This window comes from Macaca fascicularis, chromosome 14 (assembly GCF_037993035.2).
Source record: "Macaca fascicularis isolate 582-1 chromosome 14, T2T-MFA8v1.1".
In the NCBI taxonomy this organism is placed as follows: Eukaryota; Metazoa; Chordata; class Mammalia; order Primates; family Cercopithecidae; genus Macaca; species Macaca fascicularis.
In genome coordinates this window covers 117,316,898-117,336,751 of record NC_088388.1, presented here as the reverse complement: position 1 = coordinate 117,336,751, position 19,854 = coordinate 117,316,898, and the positions used below count along the sequence as shown (strand labels likewise).

General features: G+C 40.9%; 1 protein-coding gene across 14 annotated transcripts in view; it reads right to left on the bottom strand.

Annotated features, from left to right (window-relative positions):
• Positions 1–19,854, bottom strand: part of KMT2A (lysine methyltransferase 2A) — a 91,459-nt gene that overhangs the window by 52,202 nt on the left and 19,403 nt on the right. For 10 of the 14 annotated variants that reach the window (XM_065529038.2, XM_065529041.2, XM_065529040.2 and 7 more), the window contains 2 exons: positions 5,608–5,677; positions 321–2,971 (listed from right to left, as the gene is read on the bottom strand). In XM_065529038.2, coding sequence (XP_065385110.1) covers positions 321–2,971; positions 5,608–5,677 — 2,721 coding nt within the window. Of the gene's footprint in view, positions 1–320; positions 2,972–5,607; positions 5,678–19,854 lie in introns of those variants that run through there. The other 4 variants (XM_065529047.2, XM_065529048.2, XM_074015313.1 and 1 more) reach the window with 2 other exon arrangements.

The window sequence follows — 19,854 nt, the reverse complement described above, 5'->3', positions numbered from 1 at the left end:
TAAGTCCCAACCTTAGTTCATTCAGCCTTAGTTCACCAATTTTCTACAGGTGCCAATCCAGCTATCCAATATTCCTCAAATATGTTTCTTACTTTTCCATTTCTACCCACACTGTTCCCTCTACTTAGAATGTTATGTCCTGCCATTTTCTACCTATCAAAATCCTACTGGTCCTTCAAGGACTACTGCAAATACCACTGCCTCCACCATATTTTCTTGGTTCTCATAACTGGATATAACTGAACTACTTAGCCTAAAACTTGCCCATAGAAAGGGCTCAATAAACTGTTAGTTTTAACAGGCAAGGTGGAAAAGAGTACCTGTGCTTTGGGCTGGTCAGTTTGTTTAAGACTCTTACTCTTCTCAATCTTGCAGAGCTGAGCTTTGGCCTTTTTTAGGAGGCTGGCAACCCTCTTGTCAGTCATTGGAAGCTTGTCTGCCTGAGCCAACATGGAGCCTATGGAGGAAGTGGAATGTTTAACAGTGCTAGATGAAGGAGTGGAAAGGCAGAGGGTTTTCTCCTTCTCCAGGGATGGGGCAGTTGGGCCGAGGTCCAAGTTGGTTTTTTCCAGATTTCCTCTCCCTTTCTTTATAAGTATTTTGGTTTTGACAGCTGTTGTATCCCCAAGAGTCACAGAAGTAATATCAGTCCCAGAATCATGTGATGAAGACTTCTTCCGCCCTGTTGCTTTTTTGGCAGAAGATGAAGTGGCAACATCTTCACCAACAACCTTCTCTTTGGAAACCCTACCCACAGGATACAAAGCAGAACTACTCTGAATTTCTGATCCCTTTTTCCTTTTCTCTTTCCTTGACTCCCGCTTATTCTCCTTTTCTCTCTCCCGGTCTCTCTCTCTACTCTTGTCCTTCTCCACGCTCTTGTCAGCATCTCGATCTTTGGACAGCTCCTCAGGGGCCTTGTCTTTATTTCTCCCTCTTTCAGTCTGAGAGCCTGGGGTAAACCAAGGGAAGAGAGGAGTAGGACTACTTGATGAAAATGGCTCTGGCGGAGCACTAGTCTGCTTCCTTGGTCTCTGATTTTTCTCTGCAGATTCCCCAGACTGAGTCAGGGAATGAGAAGGAAAAGTAAAAGTTGGGTTTAAGGCACTAGTGGCAAGAGGACTAACAGAAATGCTTAACGAGGAAGAGACAGAAGACGGGGGGGTGAGAGGTGACAGCTCAGAAGTACTAAGCCTTCCACTTCTCGTCCTCATGGAGTGAGAAGGAGATCTTGGTTCAGATCGAATAGGACTAAACACTTTTCTTTTCCTTTTTCTATTGGATACTCCTGAAGATGATGTTCCAGCAGAAGTTCGATTACTAGGCAAGGTTACAGACTCAAATATTCTAGAGTGAGCCTCACTTGGAGTAAATCTTGGAGCTCTCAGAAGAGGGCTCCTTTTGTGCATATCAAACCTTGTTCCAGAATGGAGTGGCGAAAACAATCGGGCTGAAGTAGCAGTACCAGATGCAGAAAAACCAGACGCAAAGCCAACGTCCTCGGGAGTTAGCGGAGGGGGTCGGAAATTATCAAATATTGGTTTGCGAATAAGACCTTCTTTGGCATACTTTGCTGAGGAAAAGTATTGTGGCTCTGACCTAGAATGCTTTAAAGAAGTCCACCTAAATGTCGGTTCTCGCAAAATAGATTTTCGCTTCCCTTGCATAGGAGCAGTGGAAGCAGGCAAAAATGGTGATGCTAAGGGGATTGTTGGAGGCATAAGCCAAGGTGTGTGGTCAGAGATACTGGAGGCTGGCTGCAGTGGTGGGGGTGGAGTCAGCAGAGGTGGAGGTGGAGACGAGGAGGTCTGCTGCTGGGGGGCACTTTGTAGAGTTAATTTTTTCGTCGTTCTGGATCCAAAACTTCTCTCCGACACTGAATACCTTCTGCTTCTCCTATCGTTACTCTCATTTTCTGGGGACTGGGAAATGGGCAGTGGAGTATGAACTTCAGGGGTATCGCTCCGCTCCTCAGGAAGTACCTGAATCTCCTCAGAAGCCTGAGAGTCTGTGGAGGTATCAACACTGGGGCTACTAGATCGGGAGGAGTCTGAAGACATTTGAGAGGAGTGCTGAGAAGCTGCACTTGATTTTTCAGAAGATCCACAGGACGGGGCACTGAATCTACTATTCGGTGTAGACTCTAATCGGGCAATTTTAATTGGAGGGTCATAATCCTCATCCTCTATAAACCGCCGAGGGGTCTTAATGATCCGCGAGGAGATAGCACTGACAACAGGCATGATGAACTGTCGAATATTTTTGACCTGTGTCTTCACCTTTCTTCCCTGCAGCTGAGCTGCTTCTTTTTCAATTTTCTTTTGAGCCCCCTTTTTTGCCCTCTGCAAGAGTTGCTTAGCAATGGTTGCATCTGTCCTTTTCGAAGAAGGAATAATCCTAACTGGCTTAATCCTTCGAGGGCTTTGTCTGACAACTGTCTTATCTTCTTTTGTAAGTGGAGGTGTTCCTTCCTTGTCTTTCCGGACTTTCTGGGGCTTTTCCAGTTCAGAATTAATGAGGAGACCCGAAGGGGTCTTTATCCTTTCTGTTGATGGTGGCCTTCCTCTCCGTCGTACAATCTGTACCCCCTTCCTTCCTATTTGAAGCTTCCCTGTCTTAAACTTAGACTTGAGAGGAGACAGTTTACCTGCTCTTAATTTTTTAATCTTTGTGGCTTGCTGAAACGTAGCAGAAGGTGTCCTTTTAATTTTTTTCAGGTTATCTTCTTTGTTTCCCTTTGGTAACTCTGAAATGTCCTTTCCATGTGTTATTTTGATTTTTACTCCAGGGAAGGTGGGAGGTCTTCCTCTCTTCTTTTCTATACTTTTAGAATCTTTCTTCTTGATCTTATCTCCAGATTTGGTCTCTGATTTATTTAGAGGGGAAAACACAGATGGATCTGAGAGGATAGCTGAATTTCGGTCAGAGCCACTTCTAGGTCTCCCACGAGGTTTTCGAGGACTAGTTTTAACTGTGTATAGAAATTAAACAATGAAGAGCATATATTTAGCTGTGTAGTTTAGGTTTTAACTAAGCTGAATATAACTTAGCACTGGCCATTTTGTACTGAGTTCAACTTGAGTCTAATGAGTCAATCAAACATCTTAATTGTGCTTAGTTTCTTTTCACCCAAAATTTGCCTCAAAGAAGTCAGCAAATAACATGCCACCTGAAAGAACATTTAATTACTTTTTTGATACAAAAAGATAATTAAGAGTTTTCCACTGAACAATTAATCCACAAAACTGATTTTCCTACAATTTTAGATGAGCAAGAAGGTTTTTTCTGAATTCAAAGGAATTGTAAAGAAAAAAAAATCTGAACTTCCTTGCCATATCCTAGCCACCAAGATTAACATTTAAGAACATGCTTCTAGTCAGTCATCCCATCTTTTCAATTCAGAATTCTGGCTTTGAACAAATTTGAACACGCTGCTCTTCAATCATCAACATACCAACTCCCTGGGCAGTTCAGAGTACCATATTTCAATCTGTTTTCCCAAAGTAGACTAAGAAAAGTTTTACTGAACAGAAAAATGTTCATTCATGACACATCAGAATAAGATCACTGAATTCAGTGGCATGTGAACTCATCAGTGAAGTAACATAACGATGTGTTACTAAATCTACTCCCCTGCCTAAAGGTTCTTGAGCTAGTTAGTCTCAAGTTGCAAAAAGATTTAACCTTAACTGATGTAAACAGCAAAGTGACAACTGAATAAATCAAAGTTCTGTTCTAAATAAAAGGAATTTTCCAATGTATAAATAAGCTCAGTTTGCTACTTTTCAAGCCATTCAAGAAAACAAGACTGTTTTTAAAACACCTTGTATAAGCCTACATTTTAAAAAGTAGTAACTTGGCTATTTTATCAAATCTTCTCTTCCCTCTTGATAACATTCTTCTGAGATTAAAACTTCCCTTAATAGGCACCAAAGGAGATTTACGCCATTATGATGAACATTTTTTACAATGGAACTACTTTCTAACAGAACAGAAGTCAACAAAGATTTTATTGTTGAGATTTCTAAATATAAATGCATTCCTCATCAATTAATTTATGAGAGTTCCTTTAATAGACTAAGGATTCACAGCTCCTTTCTCAACATATTCTAATTACAACAAAGGTAATAAACTAGGAGAGAGCAGAGAAACCATGTTTCATTTCTCAAATAATGAAACATATCAAGATGGTTTCTTAGAAAAGAAGACAACATTCAAGGTAGACTGGTAGTCAAGAAAAAAAACTTAAGAGAAAACTATCATGAAAACGTTGTGAATTAACAAAATAAAACTCCTGCCCGGAGTCTGGGTGACAGAGTGAGACTCTGTTTCAAAAACAAGAACAACAAACAAACAAAACAACTCCTGCCCGGAAATATATCAAACGATTCCTTACCATTGTGGTAGACTTGAACCTGGCCAGTCAGAGGGCTTTATCAATTCTGAAAACCTCTTCTATCCTACTTTTTAAAAATGCTTTTGGTAGACAAGTAGAAGCAGCAGAACAGAGAAGAGTCCCAGCACTGCTGCTAACTTCCCTGATCCAAAGAACTCTCAAACTGGTTATAAATCATTACTCATATATTTTATGGACCTCATTTTATCATCTATAAACACAAAAAAAACCCAGATGATCTCTCAAATTCCTTTCCTATATGAAGTTTTAAGACTTCATCACATGTTAAAGAGAACACTGCTACTGTCTGAATAGCACAGATACTGGGACACTACCGCCCAACTCCCCGCAACTAGAATGGCAATACCACCCCTATTTAAGAAAAGAAAAACTGTCAACTTGGATGTTTGAATTAGATGATAATATATGATGACTCTTAAGTGAGACCCTAATGCTAGCACACATCACAAGCTAAGTCAATGTCAAAAAGCAGAAACAGCTAACAATATCATATTTAGCTGGAGTGTCTATCTACATAAAATCAAAGAAAACCATATATAAAGTCAGAATGGCAGCACAGATAGGGAATGCATTTTCATCAAAAGATGCATAGCTTTCTCCTATATAGAACTGAATTCTGCAAGCCATTAAATGTTATTTCCATTGAGGGTCTTCTCTTAGGAAACTGCTTGTAAGTCTAGAATTTCAAGATATTCTAGATATTTTGTTGGTGAGAATGATGACAAATATTGCTAATTTTCCATTTTTTTTTTATTTTAATACAGCCTTTCAAGAATCAGGTAAAAATGTTTCACATAATGCCAATATTTTGTTTTTGGTTCTTTGACAACAGTAGACCAAATTTAATCTGAAAAAAATAATGGCCAAATTATTCCCAAAGACATATACACTACCACATAACACAAAATGTGTAAATCTGAGGATGCTTTTAGTAGGTTACCTTCAGTTTGCCTACCAGATTTCCCAGTAATTCTGTAGAAACCTACTTCCCATGCCCCAAGTTGTTCCCAGAGAGAAAGAATAAGCCCAATGTGGCCTGATAGAGAAGAGTCCCATAAAGAAGTCTAGCTCATAAGCCATTTCCTAACCCCAGTACGGTAGAGCATCCTTTACATGCAAAGAAGGCAAGGGGAAGCCACAATCTCCTAACAAATAAAACTTAAAGGCACCATGCACTTAATTGGCCGTACCTGAAGGAGACCTTGTGGGACTTCGCACTCTGACTTCTTCATCTGAGCCAAAACCTAAGAATTGCTCATCCTACAACAAAGGAAAATTATTTTAAAATCAGAAGCAAAAATGTGCATACAAACACATCCCAAAGAAATGCCCAGAGGAGACACAAATGAATTTGGAAAATTTGCCTTTTTATATTAATTATCATCATTCAAATGGATACTATAAAATAACTAATACAGAAATAAATGGACCCAGTCATACAGCTTTATTATAGACAAATAGGAGCTGTGTAGTAACTGAACAATGCATTGAAATGTCATCTTTGGTGCATAGTACACAGAGGATAGTGCTAAATTTCAAACTGTAGATACAGCCCAAAACAATTAAAGGACAACTTTAAATCAGGTAAGCAAGTAAGTATAATGGCAGAAACATACAGCCCCAATACAACAAATGCTTTTCAACAAGTATTTAAGTCTATAGACACATAAGGAGTAACATAAACAATATAATAATCTCTTGCCTTCTAAATATTAATAGAGACTGAAAGTGCCATAATTGTCAGTTCCTTAACTCAGGAATTGACATTTAGATATGATTTCTGTACATTTGAGATCCAGAGAGTCTCAACATGCATTTTATGGCATAATTTTGAAAATGCCTGTGATAAGAGACTTAATGGTGGGCAGCAGTGTTTGTGAAAGGGATCATGAATTGACCACATATAGAATGAAATCCTTTACTAAAACTTAGAGAAACATCCTATTTTCAGTTATAGTTGGAAAAGACAAAAAGCAAAAGCTTCTGCTTACCTCTAATTTTTAACCTGCTCTATTAAAAAAAAAAAAAAGGGATTTGTTTAACCTATTTTGCACAAGTTATCAAGAAAGATAGTCTATTTAAACAAACTGATTAATAGAAATTCAATGATTCAGAGATTGAGTTCTTTCCAGAGGGAGACACAGAATGATAGAATTTCAGATTCCGGAAACAAAATCCATATAAAACAAGAACAAAACAAGGAATGAAGAACAGACATTCTGGAACCTCCAATTAATAGTGGTAAGTCCCAAACTGAGTTCCAATGATAAAAGCACTGACATTTTCCTCTCAAGAGGTAAGATCACAGGTATGTGGACAACATCAATGAATTTTCTGAAGGATTATTTTCTCAGTTCATTTAAAACTAGAGTCAGGTGCTGACCATCTTAGCCATTTTTCAGCCATGACTATATTAAAAGACATATGTAACTTTTAGGACAAATTAGCAGGTTCATCTCTTAAATTTAAATGCTTTAGAGGAGCAAAACATTTAAGGCCCAGTCTTTGCATACTAGGCAACTGAGAGACAAGTCTTATTGGCATCTAAAGAGGCTTTTGCTCTGAGATTGCTAAGATTAAAGTATTGGACTATCTAATACAAGGCGAAATTCTCCTCTTCAAAGACATTTGAAAAAGCATTACAATTTTTTTTTTTTTTTTTTGAGTCTTGCTCTGTCACCCAGGCTAGAGCGCAGTGGCGCGATTTCAGTTCACTGCAACCTCCTGTGTTCAAGCGATTCTCTTGCCTCAGCCTCCTGAGTAGCTAAGACTACAGGCCCTTGCCACCATGTCCAGCTAATTTTTATATTTTTATTACAGACAGGGTGTTACCATGTTGGCCAGATTGGTCTCAAACTCCTGACCTCAAGTAATCTGCCTGCCTCAGCCTCCCAAACAGCTGGGATTACAGGCATGCACCACTATGCCCAGCCATGAAAAAGCATTATAATTCTAAGAATGTATGAAACCTAAATTTAAGGAACACAGACTAGAGTACTTTTTTAAAAAAATTACCTATTTTGCTCAGGCTGGTCTTTAATTCCTGGTCTCAAGTGATACTCCTGCCTCAGCCTCCTGAGTAGCTGGGACTACATACATGCACCACCATGCCTGGCTTACTGGAGTACTTTTTACAGTTTCTTCTTTCATCACTAATTTAAATTCTTACATGTAAGTTCTTTTTCTGTTGTTTTTTTGTTTATTTTTTGTTTTTTTGAGACAGAGTCTTGCTCTGTCACCCAAGCTGGAGTGCAATGGCGCCACCTCAGAGCTTGCTGCAGCCTCTGCCTCCCGGGTTCAAGAGATTCTCATGCCTCAGCCTCCCACGTAGCTGGAGTTACAGGCATGTGCTACCACACCTGGCTAATTTTGTATTTTTAGTAGAGATGGGGCTTTTGCAATGTTGGCCAGGCTGGTCTTGAACTCCTGGCCTCAAGGGATTCACCCACCTCGGCCTCCCAAAGTGCTGGGATTACAGGTGTGAGCCACTGTGCCCAGCCAGTTCTTTTTACTTTAAGAAAGTTTAAAGTAAATTATTACTGTGAACATTATTTGTGAATAAAAAAATTTTCTCCTGACCAGCACAGTAGCTCACACCTTAATCCCAGCGCCTTGAGAGGCTGAGATTGGAAGGACTGCTTGAGGCCAGGAGTTCAAGACTAGCCTGGGCAACATAGTGAGACCCAACATAGTGAGTCTTTACAGAAAATTTTAAAATTAGCCAGTGCTCACTCTGTCACTCAGGCTGGATTGCAGTGGTGTGATCACGGCTCACTGCAGCCTCAAACTCCTGGGCTCTAGCAATGCTCCTGCCTTACCCTCCTGGGCAGCTGGGGCTACAGGCATGTACCAGCACCTAGCTAATTTTAAAATTTTTTACAGAGACGGGGTCTTGCTATGTTGCCCAGGCTGGTCTCAAACTTCTGGGCTCAAGTGATCCTCCCACACTGGCCTTCCAATCTAAAAAAAACTAAAAATAATTTTAAAATAAAAAAATTAGCTCTCTCTTTTCATCTTAAAATAAGTTAGTATATAACTAACCTAAGACATGTGAATCTTAACCCCAAATACATTTCTGGAATCATTTTCAGGGTTTACACTGTAGGCTACAATGTTACCAAAAAAACAAAACAAAACAAGTCAAAACTCCTAACAGCACAATTAATATAAAATCTTATCACAATAATGAAATTCCATACCGTTAACTTTTAAAATGTACTTTCAGGCAGAAAAAAAAAAGACACTAAAAATAGCAACCCTAAAGCACATTTTGAGGAAAAAGCAAATAAAATAGGCAATGGCAAATCACTTCAGATGCTATAAAAAACAGAAACAGAAATCATAGAATATAATTGTAGATATTATATACATGTAGATGTAGACAGCCAATCCAATCTTCTCATACATGATGCCAGTGAGGACAGTGCTCGATGTGGGGAGAGAAGAGTTGGTTTAGGGTCTCAGTCTGGTTCTCTCAGACTATGTAATCTTAGACAACTCACTTACTGTATCTATCCCTCAATTTCATTTTTTATTTGAGCACTGTAAGGAATAAATAATTTATGTGAAATCACTTGGAAAGCTATAGGCAACATACATATGAGGGGACTTCAAAAAGTTCATGGAAAAATGGAACTAAAAGATAAAAATTAAAAATATAAATGTTATTTCTCAACATAATCTCCAAGGTCAAGACCCTTTTGTAAGCCATGATACCAGCCATTTAGCCCATCCCTAAAGAACTGGGGGTCATGGGAATTGAAACATTTTAATGCAGTCTCTTTTTTTTTTTTTTTTTTTGAGACGGAGTCTTGCTCTGTCGCCCGGGCTGGAGTGCAGTGGCCGGATCTCAGCTCACTGCAAGCTCCGCCTCCCGGGTTTACGCCATTCTCCTGTCTCAGCCTCCCGTGTAGCTGGGACTACAGGCGCCCGCCACCTCGCCCAGCTAGTTTTTTGTATTTTTTAGTAGAGACGGGGTTTCACCATGTTAGCCAAGATGGTCTCGATCTCCTGACCTCGTGATTCGCCCGTCTTGGCCTCCCAAGGTGCTGGGATTACAGGCTTGAGCCACCGCGCCCGACCTAATGCAGTCTCTTTTACATTATTAACTGAAGAAAAATGGGTACCCTTCATAGTTTTTTTCTTCTTAAGATGGAGTCTCACTCTGTCACTCAGCTGTAGTGCAGTGGCACAGTCTTGGCGCACTGCAACCTCCGACTCCTGGGTTCAAGTGATTCTCCTGCCTCAGCCTAGATGCTCTGCCTCCTTCATAGATTTTTAAGATTGGGAAACAAGAACCGCCAAGGAGCCAAATCAGCATATTTAATGATAATGAATGACTTCTTCTCAAAATTCTCACAACATTGCCCTTGTTTGATGAGAGGAATGAGCAGGAACATTATCATGATGGAGCAGGACTCTCTGGTGAAGTTTTCCTGGGTATTTTTTTTACTAAAGCTTTGGTTAACTTTCTCAAAAACACTTTCAAATAAGCTGATGCTGTCATTCTTTGGTCCTCCAGAAAGTCAACAAGCAGAATGCCCTGAGCATCCCCCAAAAACTGCTGCCTTGACCTTTGCTCTTAAACAGTCTGCTTTTGCTTTGACTGGACCACTTCTACCTCCTGGTAGCCACTGCTTTGATTGTGCTTTGTCTTCAGGATCATATTGGTAAAGCCATGTTTCATCTCCTGTTAAAATTCTTCAAAGACATGCTTCAGGATCTTGCTCCCACTTGTTTAAAATTTCCACTGAATGCTCTACACTTGTCTGCAGCTGATTTGGGTGCAATGGTTTTGGTACCCATTTGATAGAAAGCTGCTCAACTTTAGTTTAGGTTTTTTTTTTTTTTTTTTTTTTTTTGAGACAGAGTTTCGCTCTTGTCACCCAGGCTAGACATGCACCACCACACCTGGCTATTTTTATTTTTGTATTTTTAGTGGAGACGGGGTTTTGTCATGTTGGCCAGGCTGTTCTCGAACTCCTCACCTCAGGTGATCCACCCACTTTGGCCTCTGAAAGTGCTGGGATAACAGGCGTGAGCCACCATGCCCAGCCAACTTCAGTTTTTCAGTCAGAACCGTGTAAGCTGAACCAATTGAGATGTCTATGGTGCTGGCTATTATTTGTGCTGTTAATCATCATTCCTCTTCAATTACTGCATGGAACAAGATTAATTTTTTCCTTACAAACTGGACAGTCTGCTACAGGCTTCATCTTCAACATCATCTTGTCCCTTCTTAAAATGCTATCCAATTATTTATTTGCGGCACTGTCCCCATAAACTTTTTTTTTTTTTTTTTTTTGAGACAGAGTCTCGCTCTGTAGCCCAGGCTGGAGTGCAGTGGCCGGATCTCAGCTCACTGCAAGCTCCGCCTCCCAGGTTTACGCCATTCTCCTGCCTCAGCCTCCTGAGTAGCTGCCCATAAACTTTACGTAAAGTGATTTCACCATTCTTTCACTCAGCTTCACCATAAATTTTATGTTTGTGTTTGCTTCAATTTTAGCAGAACTTACGCTGCTCTGATAGGGGCTCTTTTCAAACTGATGTCTTATCCTTCTTAGTGCCTCAAACTGCATCCTGTTCAGACATGTTATGACAAGTTAGTGCAAGTCTATTTTGGTACATAAAAAAATTTTGAAATTCTGCAGTTTTTTCATAATATGTATTTTCCATGAGTTTTTTTTTTTTGAAGTCCCCTCACATAGTAGTTCTTGCTGTGTTTGAAGAAAATGAAGCTCTAAGAGGCCAAATGACTTGCCCAAGATCACACAGTTAGCTACAAAGAACCTAAGTGTCTAAACTGGCTGTACAATAGTCTTCCTGCCATAATAGGTACAATATAAAACAATAAATATTTAAAGGAATTGAATAAGTTGTCTATAGTACAAAATATGCTATTCTTTTAGCTACTGTAAAAGTCATATGATGGCCATTTTCAGATCCTTCAAATTTCTGATTAATTCATTCTTTTCTTGAATTATACTCATGGAACAACCTGCTAATCTATGCATTTCACAAAGGCATCTGGGGATTTCCCAACACTTACCAGGGGACTACATTGCTAAATACATGTATTTTATGCTCCAAATGCTACAATGACTGACAGCTCAAGCAACTATACATATAATAATCAACAGGTAAAGTATTCAACAGGTAATAAAAAGTTATTAATCTTTAAAAGAAATGGGCTGGGTTCAGTGGCTCATGCCTGTAATCCCAGCACTTTGGGAGGACAAGGTAGGAGGAGTGCTTGACCCCCGGAGTTCAAGACCAGCCTGGGCAACATAGCAAGACTCCATCTTTATTAAAAAAAAAAAAAAAAGAAATAAAGATAAATGTAAGAGATACACACTGCTAGGTTCATTATTAACAACCTAATGAGTCATTTTTATATATTTCAAACTCTAACAAAATGTAACTACATAATCCTAACTGCAATGTGTTCAAAACAAGAGTTCCACTGAGCTGTCAGGCAGTTTAACTGTCAATATTTAAAGTTTCTAAGTACTTTCCAAAATGACAGGAAGCATTAATTCGTTTTCCTTCTGGTCTTGTAGCTGGAATAAGGAAATAAAAAAATAAGAGGTCAGGCCCGGCGCGGTGGCTCACGCCTGTAATCCCAGCACTTTGGGAGGCCGAAGCGGGAGGATCACGGGGTCAGGAGATCAAGACCATCCTGGCTAACACCGTGAAACCCTGTCTCTACTAAAAAATACAAAAAAAATTAGCCGAGCGTGATGGCGGGCGCCCGTAGTCCCAGCTACTCAGGAGGCTGAGGCAGGAAAATGGCGTGAACCCGGGAGGCGGAGCCTGCAGTGAGCCGAGATCGCGCCACTGCACTCCAGCCTGAGCGACAGAGCGAGACGCCGTCTCAAAAAACAAATAAATAAAAATAAGTAGTCAAAATGAACTATACTTTTACCCAAGAACTTTCTTTGCACTTGAAATATTGATTGATTTCGTGAAGCATTCTTTAAAAAATAAGTAACCATTGTTTAAATAATCCAGACAGTTTAGCCAAAACCAAAAGCCGTCATTGTTATGTTAAAGAGCTCCAGTCTTCTAACTTTGAACTTCCAAGCCTATGTAAGAGCCCTAAAAAACCAAACCAAACCAAACCAAACAAAAAAACTAAGTAAAGCCAAGTTGAGAAAGCACTGGGAAAGAAGGCTACAAGAAGGTGCTGCAGCTGGGCACGGTGGTTCACACCTGTAATCCCAGCACTTTGGAAGGTAGAGGTGGGCGGGTCACCTGAGGCCAGGAGTTCAAGATCAGCCTGGCCAGCACGGCGAAACTCCGTCTCTACAAAAAATAAAAAATTATCCAGGTGTTGTGGCACGTGCCTGTAGTCCCAGCTACTTGGGAGGCTGAGGCACGAGAATTACTTGAACCTGGGAGGCATAGGTTGCAGCCAGCCAAGAGCTCATGCCACTGCACTCCAGCCTGAGTGACAAAGCGAAACTCCATCTCAAAAATAAATAAATAAATAAAGAGGGTGCTGCAAAAATGTCCTCCTTGTTGCACACACTGCACTATCATCAGCAACAGGTTTCTCATCTTGCTCCATCACCCACCTTAAGCACATGGGGTCCCTGGAGGTTGGAAACAAGGCAAGAGTGTTGGCTTCCCAAGGATTTAAACTTACCTAGAAATCAAAAGACTAAGGTAATATGTGTATAAAAAAGACAAAAGAAGCTGCAGTTAAATCCACATTTGGCATCGTGGCATCATAAGCCTGGAAAGCCCTGAAGAGAGAGGGTACAGGAGACATCATGCTATACATGACTAAGGATTCCTGGGAACTGGGCCCAGGTAACCATTCATCACACATACTTTTCCTTTCAACATGGCCTACTCTGATGAGCACAGCATTCCAAGACAGTATAGCCACAAAACCTAAACCTTGCTGACACTGATGTACTTGGAGACTAGATCACCAAATTTCATTTTCTTACCAGCAAAGACAGAAAAATACCCTTGCCAAGTAGAGCACTGTAAAATACTGTTAAATCATATTTAGTTTCCAGTGATTAAGACAGCAAATTACACTGTGTAATGTCACTTCCTAAGTCAAATCAGTTGTAGAAATAATAAACATGTAGAATTTCTTTCTGACCCCTGCATCTCTACTCTAGGGTAACCAGTTTTTGAGAGCTTCCAAGCATACCTTTACCACTAGATTCAGCTTACTCATAAATATCTTAATATTCGGAAATTTATTTTAGTGACAAAATTTTAATTCTTTAGTGGCCATTTTTGTGAATGACGAAGCAATAGGAATATTTCTCTCATAAGAGAACCTAAGTGAACCCCAAATAATGATTACACATAATGTTTGTGTATAAAATATAAGGTATATTTTAAAAATACATGAAATTCTGTGTTTCAAGAAATTATGTACTACTAAGACAACTTTTCAAACAAAGCAATATTTAATTCATTTGTTCATTCAAAAAACATTTATACACTTGCCCTAGGGCTATATGTACCAGATACAACACTGAGTAAGACATGATTCCTGCTCCCAAGAAGTATCTAAGGCAGACAGGCAGTGTGCAATTTCAGTCTTCCTTTTAAAATTCAGTTGCATTAAAATGTCACTAAAGAACAGCTGGGTATGGTGGTGTGCGCCTGTAGTCCCAACTATTTGGGAGGCTGAAACAGAAGGATCACTGGAGACCAGGAGTTCAAGGCTGTGGTGCCCTATTGTTGCACCTGTGAATCCACTGCATTCCAGCCTGAGCAACATAGCCAGATCCTGCCTCTAAAAAAACAATGTTACTGAAGGATAAAATAGTATGTAATTCATACTCTGGAATAAAAAATTTTGCTTAAATCTTGAAGGCTGGGTGTGGTGTCTCATGACTATAAACCCAGAATTTTGTGAGGCCAAGGCAGGTGGATTGCTTGAGCTGAGGGAGTTCGAGACCAGGCTGGGCAACATGGTGAGACCCCCCCATCTCCACTAAAAATACAAAAAAATAGCTGGGTGTGGTGGTGCACGCCTGTGGTCCAGCTACTAGGGAGGCTGAGGTAGGAGGATCCTTGAGCCTCGGGGGCGGAGGTTGAAGTGGGCTGAGATCGTGCCACTGCACTCCAGCCTGGGTGACAGAGCAGGTCCCTATCTCAAAAAAAAAAAAAAAAAAATTAGCTCATTCGTCCTCCTATATTAGTATATGGTTCATGGAGAAATATTCAAATTTCAAAATTCTTTCAAAGGATGGCAATGTATATCTCCATTCCTCAGTATCATAACTAGGCACTCCAGAGCTAGAAATTAGAGTTTAGGCAATCAAGACCTAAATTATTTGTAGTAATTAGATGTGACACAGTTTCTAGTAATACCACCGATCTGATAAAATTTCAACTGATAAACTGCAATGTTTTCTTCCCTACCCCCAACTAAAATGCATAGCTTTTAGTTCCTCCCTTAAATTCTTCCCAATTGGGCCAGGTGCGGTGGCTCACGCCTGTAATCCCAGCACTTTGGGAGGCCAAGGCAGGCAGATCACTTAAGGTCAAGAGTTTGAGACCGTCCTGGCATGACCAGAGACATGGTGAAACCCTGTCTCTACTAAAAATACAAAAATTAGCCGGGCGCGGTGGCTCAAGCCTGTAATCCCAGCACTTTGGGAGGCGGAGACGGACGGATCACGAGGTCAGGAGTTCGAGACCATCCTGGCTAACACGGTGAAACCCCGCCTCTACTAAAAAAATACAAAAAGCTAGCCGGGCGAGGTGGCTGGCGCCTGTAGTCCCAGCTACTCGGGAGGCTGAGGCAGGAGAATGGCGTAAACCCGGGAGGTGGAGCTTGCAGTGAGCTGAGATCCGGCCACCGCACTCCAGCCCGGGCAACAGGCGAGACTCTGTCTCAAAAAAAAACAAAAAAACCAAAAAAACAAAAATTAGCCGGGCATGGTAGTGCCTGCCTGTAATCCGAGCTACTCAGGAGGCTGAGGTAGAATGCTTGAACCCAGGGCCGGGGGTTGTGGGGGGTCGGGTAGAGGTTGCAGTAAGCCAATAACTCACGCCACTATACTCCGGCCTGGGCAACGGAGCGACTCCATCTCAAAAAAAAAAAAAAATTATTTTCAATATACTATAGTCAGAGCAAAAATCACCCGCCTAGAGTTCTTTACCTACCAGGCTAAGATGGAGGCTCCAGAGCTATTCTGAGAATTCTTCTATTAAATAAGCTCCAATACTCCTGGCCTCAGATGAATATAGCCTAGGATACTTTGCTCATATCCTCACCTTCCTTTTCTAGCAAGAGACTCCTAGGTACTTCACAGCACTTAATTAAGTGGTAGGCATCTCAAACATGCCCTTTAGCAGCTGTATCTTAGCATTCTTCTGTCTCCAAAATTTTTAGTCTTACGAAAAATCAGGGCCTAGCATGGTGGCTCACACCTGTAATCGCAGTACTTTGGGAGGCTGAGGTGGATGGATCACTTGAGGCCAGAGTTCAGGATCAGCCTGGCCAACATGGTGAAACCCTGTCTCTACTGAAATAAAAAATTTGGTGGGCGTAGTGGTGCATGCCTTTAATCCCAGCTTCTTGGGTGGCTGATGCACAAGAATCACTTGAACCCAGGGGGCAGAGGCTGCAGTGAGCTGAGATCGTGCACTGCACTCCAGCCTGGGTAACAGAGCAAGACTGTCTCAAAGAAAAAAAAAGAAAAAAAGTTTGAAAAATCAAATTCCTTCAATTACAAAATTAATTTCAATGAACCAATTGAAAATAACATAAATACCAGAGACAGTATCAAAATCACTCCTGATGCACTTGTTTTTTGAAATACTTTGTTTTGAAGGCTTCTAGTTTTTGGTATCATTATATATCATTCAATCAAATGAGGAGCCCACAGGAGAACTAAGAAAATTACAACTAAACAACTAAAGTTGAAGAAATATCCAGGAGGCAAATTGTGCATCTTGGCAGCGACAAGTTTAAAAAGAGTATCACTTCCCCTTTGGGAATTTATTCCAGGTAGCTATAACTTCAGCTTGCACATTTCCCCTTGTGGCTACTGCTACAAGCTTTAAATTACCAAAGTCTTAATGTCGCACTTTAAAGACATGCTCACATAATTACTAGCATTAGCAGAAGGAATTTTTAAAAATGTGTTCACACATTTGTCTTCTTTAGAGTGTGTACTCTGAGGATAGAAACAGTTTCCCTATTCATTTTTGTATTGCTAGTATCTAGCACAAATTTGGCACCCAATAAATGTTTGTAAAATGAAAATAAAAGAAATTCAATAAACTCATTTTAAAAACGTTAAATACCTACTGTGGTAATAGTACTATAGTAGAAATTACTGAAGGACTTCAAAGAATTACATAATATGATTCTTACTTTTAAGAATGCATAGGGAAAGGACGAAGTGGCTCACACCTGAAATCATAACAATGGGAGGTGGAGGAGGGAGGATGGCTTGAGCCCGGGAGTTCTAGACCAGCCTAGTTCTAGACCAACATAGTGAAACCCTCTCTCTACAAAAAATTGAAAAAATTAACTGGGTGTGGTGGTGGATGCCTGTAGTCCCAGCTACTTGGGAGGTTGAGGTGGGAGAATTACTTAAGTCCAGAAGATACAGGTTACAGTGAACTGTGATCGAGACACTGCACTCCAGGCTAGGTGACAGAGTGAGACTCTATCTCAAAAATAAAACCAAATAAAATAAATTTTAAAGCATCTAAAAAAAATGCATAAGGAGAATGCCCTCAGGTTGGGAGGACAGACTGTACCAATTCATTCATTCACTCACTCATTCATTAAAATATATATCGGCCATTACTAGGCTACGGTATGAAAACAGAGATAAAGGACAGCTTCTATCTTTAAGGACCTGCTAGTCTTAAAAACAGATGAGTAAATTAATGAAATATAGTATGTTGCCTGCTATGCTAGAGGAAGACACTGTTAGAGGAGCACAGCAGAAAGACAATTAACCCAGTCAGGGAGAAAGGATCGGGAAAGCCATTGCAGAGAGGATGAAAACTTAATCTTTCGAAGGATGATAAAGCTGGTAGGGGGTGGGGGAGGAGTGTACTGCAAGCAGAGAGAATAACACATACAAAGGCACAGAGGCACAAAAGAATGTGGTATGGAGTGAAATTAAAAACAGTTCCATATGACTGAGGCCTTAGCTGATATGGGAAAGGGGCAGAAGATATTGAGGGGAAAAAAAGGCGGCCAGGCGTGGTGCTCACGCCTGTAATCCCACCACTTTGGGAGGCCAAGGTGGGCGGATCATGAGGTTAGGAGTTTGAGACCAGCCTGGCCAACATGGTGAAACCCTGTCTCTACTAAAAAAATACAAAAAAAAATTAGTTGGGCATGGTGGTGGGCACCTATAGTCCCAGCCACTCAGGAGGCTGAGGCAGAGAATTGCTTGAACCCAGGAGGCAGAGGCTGCAGTGAGCCAAGATCGTGCCACTGCACTCCAGCCTGGGTGACACAGAGAGACTGTCTCAAAAAAAATAAATAAATAAAAATAAAAGGCAGGAGGTGTATCATGAAAGGTCTTATATGCCTTCATGAGTTTGAAGTTTATCTTTGAGGAAGTGTAGACCTCATCCTGAAGGCTACAGCCTATTAGTAACTCAGGTAGGAGAGAAGCATGATTAAATTTGGATTTTTGCTGCCAAAAATGGCAGCAGTGGAGAAGTAGAGGCAGGAAGAACAGTTATAAAATGACAGTAGTGGCCACAGGGATTGAGGGGAAAAGGACAGATCCTATAGACAATAGGAAGCAAAATGGACAAGACTGATATAAAGGTTTAAGGGAGTGCAAAGAATCAATAAAACACTTGTGGATGTCTGGCTTAGGTTGATTAGGTTTATGGTGGTATTTACCAAGACTGGGAACACAGAAAGGAGACAGGTTTAAAGGAGTGGGAAGAGAGATCATTTTAGACATCTGAATTTGAAACGTTTATCCACGTTGTCTAAAGGGTATAATGATCTGAAGAAAACACATCTGACTCAATGAATATATGAATGCTGAAACTGTGTATGAATTCAATCACCCAGGGAAAGAATATAGTACTGAGAGAAAAGGAGGGTAGATGGCAGAGCTCTGAGGAATACCTATATACTTAGAAACATACAGGCATGCCGGGCATGGCGGCTCACATCTGTAATCCCAGCACTCTGGGAGGCCAAGGCGGGCGGATCGTGAGGTCAGGAGATTGAGACCAGCCTGGCCAACATAGTGAAACCCCGTCTCTACTAAAAACACAAAAAATTAGCTGGGCATGGTGGCGGGTGCTTGTAATTCCAGCTACTTGGGAGGCTGAGGCAAGAGAATCGCTTAAGCCCAGGAGGCAAAGGTTGCAGTGAACCGAGGTCACGCCATTGCACTCCAGCCCAGGGGACAGTGCAAGACTCTGTCTCAAAAAAAAAGGTTCTTTTTTTTTTTATTTTTAGTAGAGACGAGGTCTCACTGTGTTGCACAGGCTGGTCGGAAACTCCTGAGCTCAAGCAATCCTCCCAAAGTGCTAGGATTACAGGCATTAGCCACCATGCATGGCCCTAAAAGTTTTAAAGAATGCAGCTCTAAAGGAAATAGATCATGAAGGTAATGAGCAATGGCTGATTAACAGTAATAGGGAGAGGCCAGGTGCAGTGGCTCACATCTATAATCCTAGCACTTTGGGAGCCTGAGGCAGTGGGATATTCCAGGAGTTTGAGATCAGCCTGGCAACACAGGGAGATGACATGTCTACAAAATAATTAAAAATGTATTAAAAATGTAGCCAGGGCTGGGCACACTGGCTCATGCCTATAATCCCAGCACTTTGGGAAGCTGAGGCAGGCAGCTTGCTTAAGCCAGCAGTTCAAGACCAGCCTGGGCGACAATGTAAAGCCCCATCTCTACAAAAAATACAAAAATTAGCTGGGTGTGGTGGCTTGTGCCTATAGTCTCAGCTACTCGGAAGGCTGAGATGGGAGGATCACCAGAGCCCAGGAGGTCAAGGTTGCAGTGAGCCATGACTGCGCCACTAAACTCCAGCCTGGATAACAGAGCGAGACCCTGTCTCAAAAAAAAAAGAAATAATAATAATAATAAGGGATGGGGAGGTGGGAAGAAAATCAGATGCAAGGATTGGAGGATTGGTAAAAACTGATTAGGCTGAAAAGGGGTAGCCACAGTAGGGCCAAGATAGAAGACAAATGAAATATCAGAACCTTGTTAATTCTAATATGGTAGGGTCAAAGCGAATGCAATGAACACAAACTGCTACCATTGGTTCTCAAATGTAGAGAAGGCATTAACTGTAAAGTTTATTCTGGAAATGGTATATATAATGAACTAGAGTAAGAAAGACTTAAAAAAGGGGGACCAGATAGCAGGCTACAGGCATAATTCAAATATGACTGTCATTCAATCATTCAATAAGTATTTACTGAGTATTGCCAGGTACTG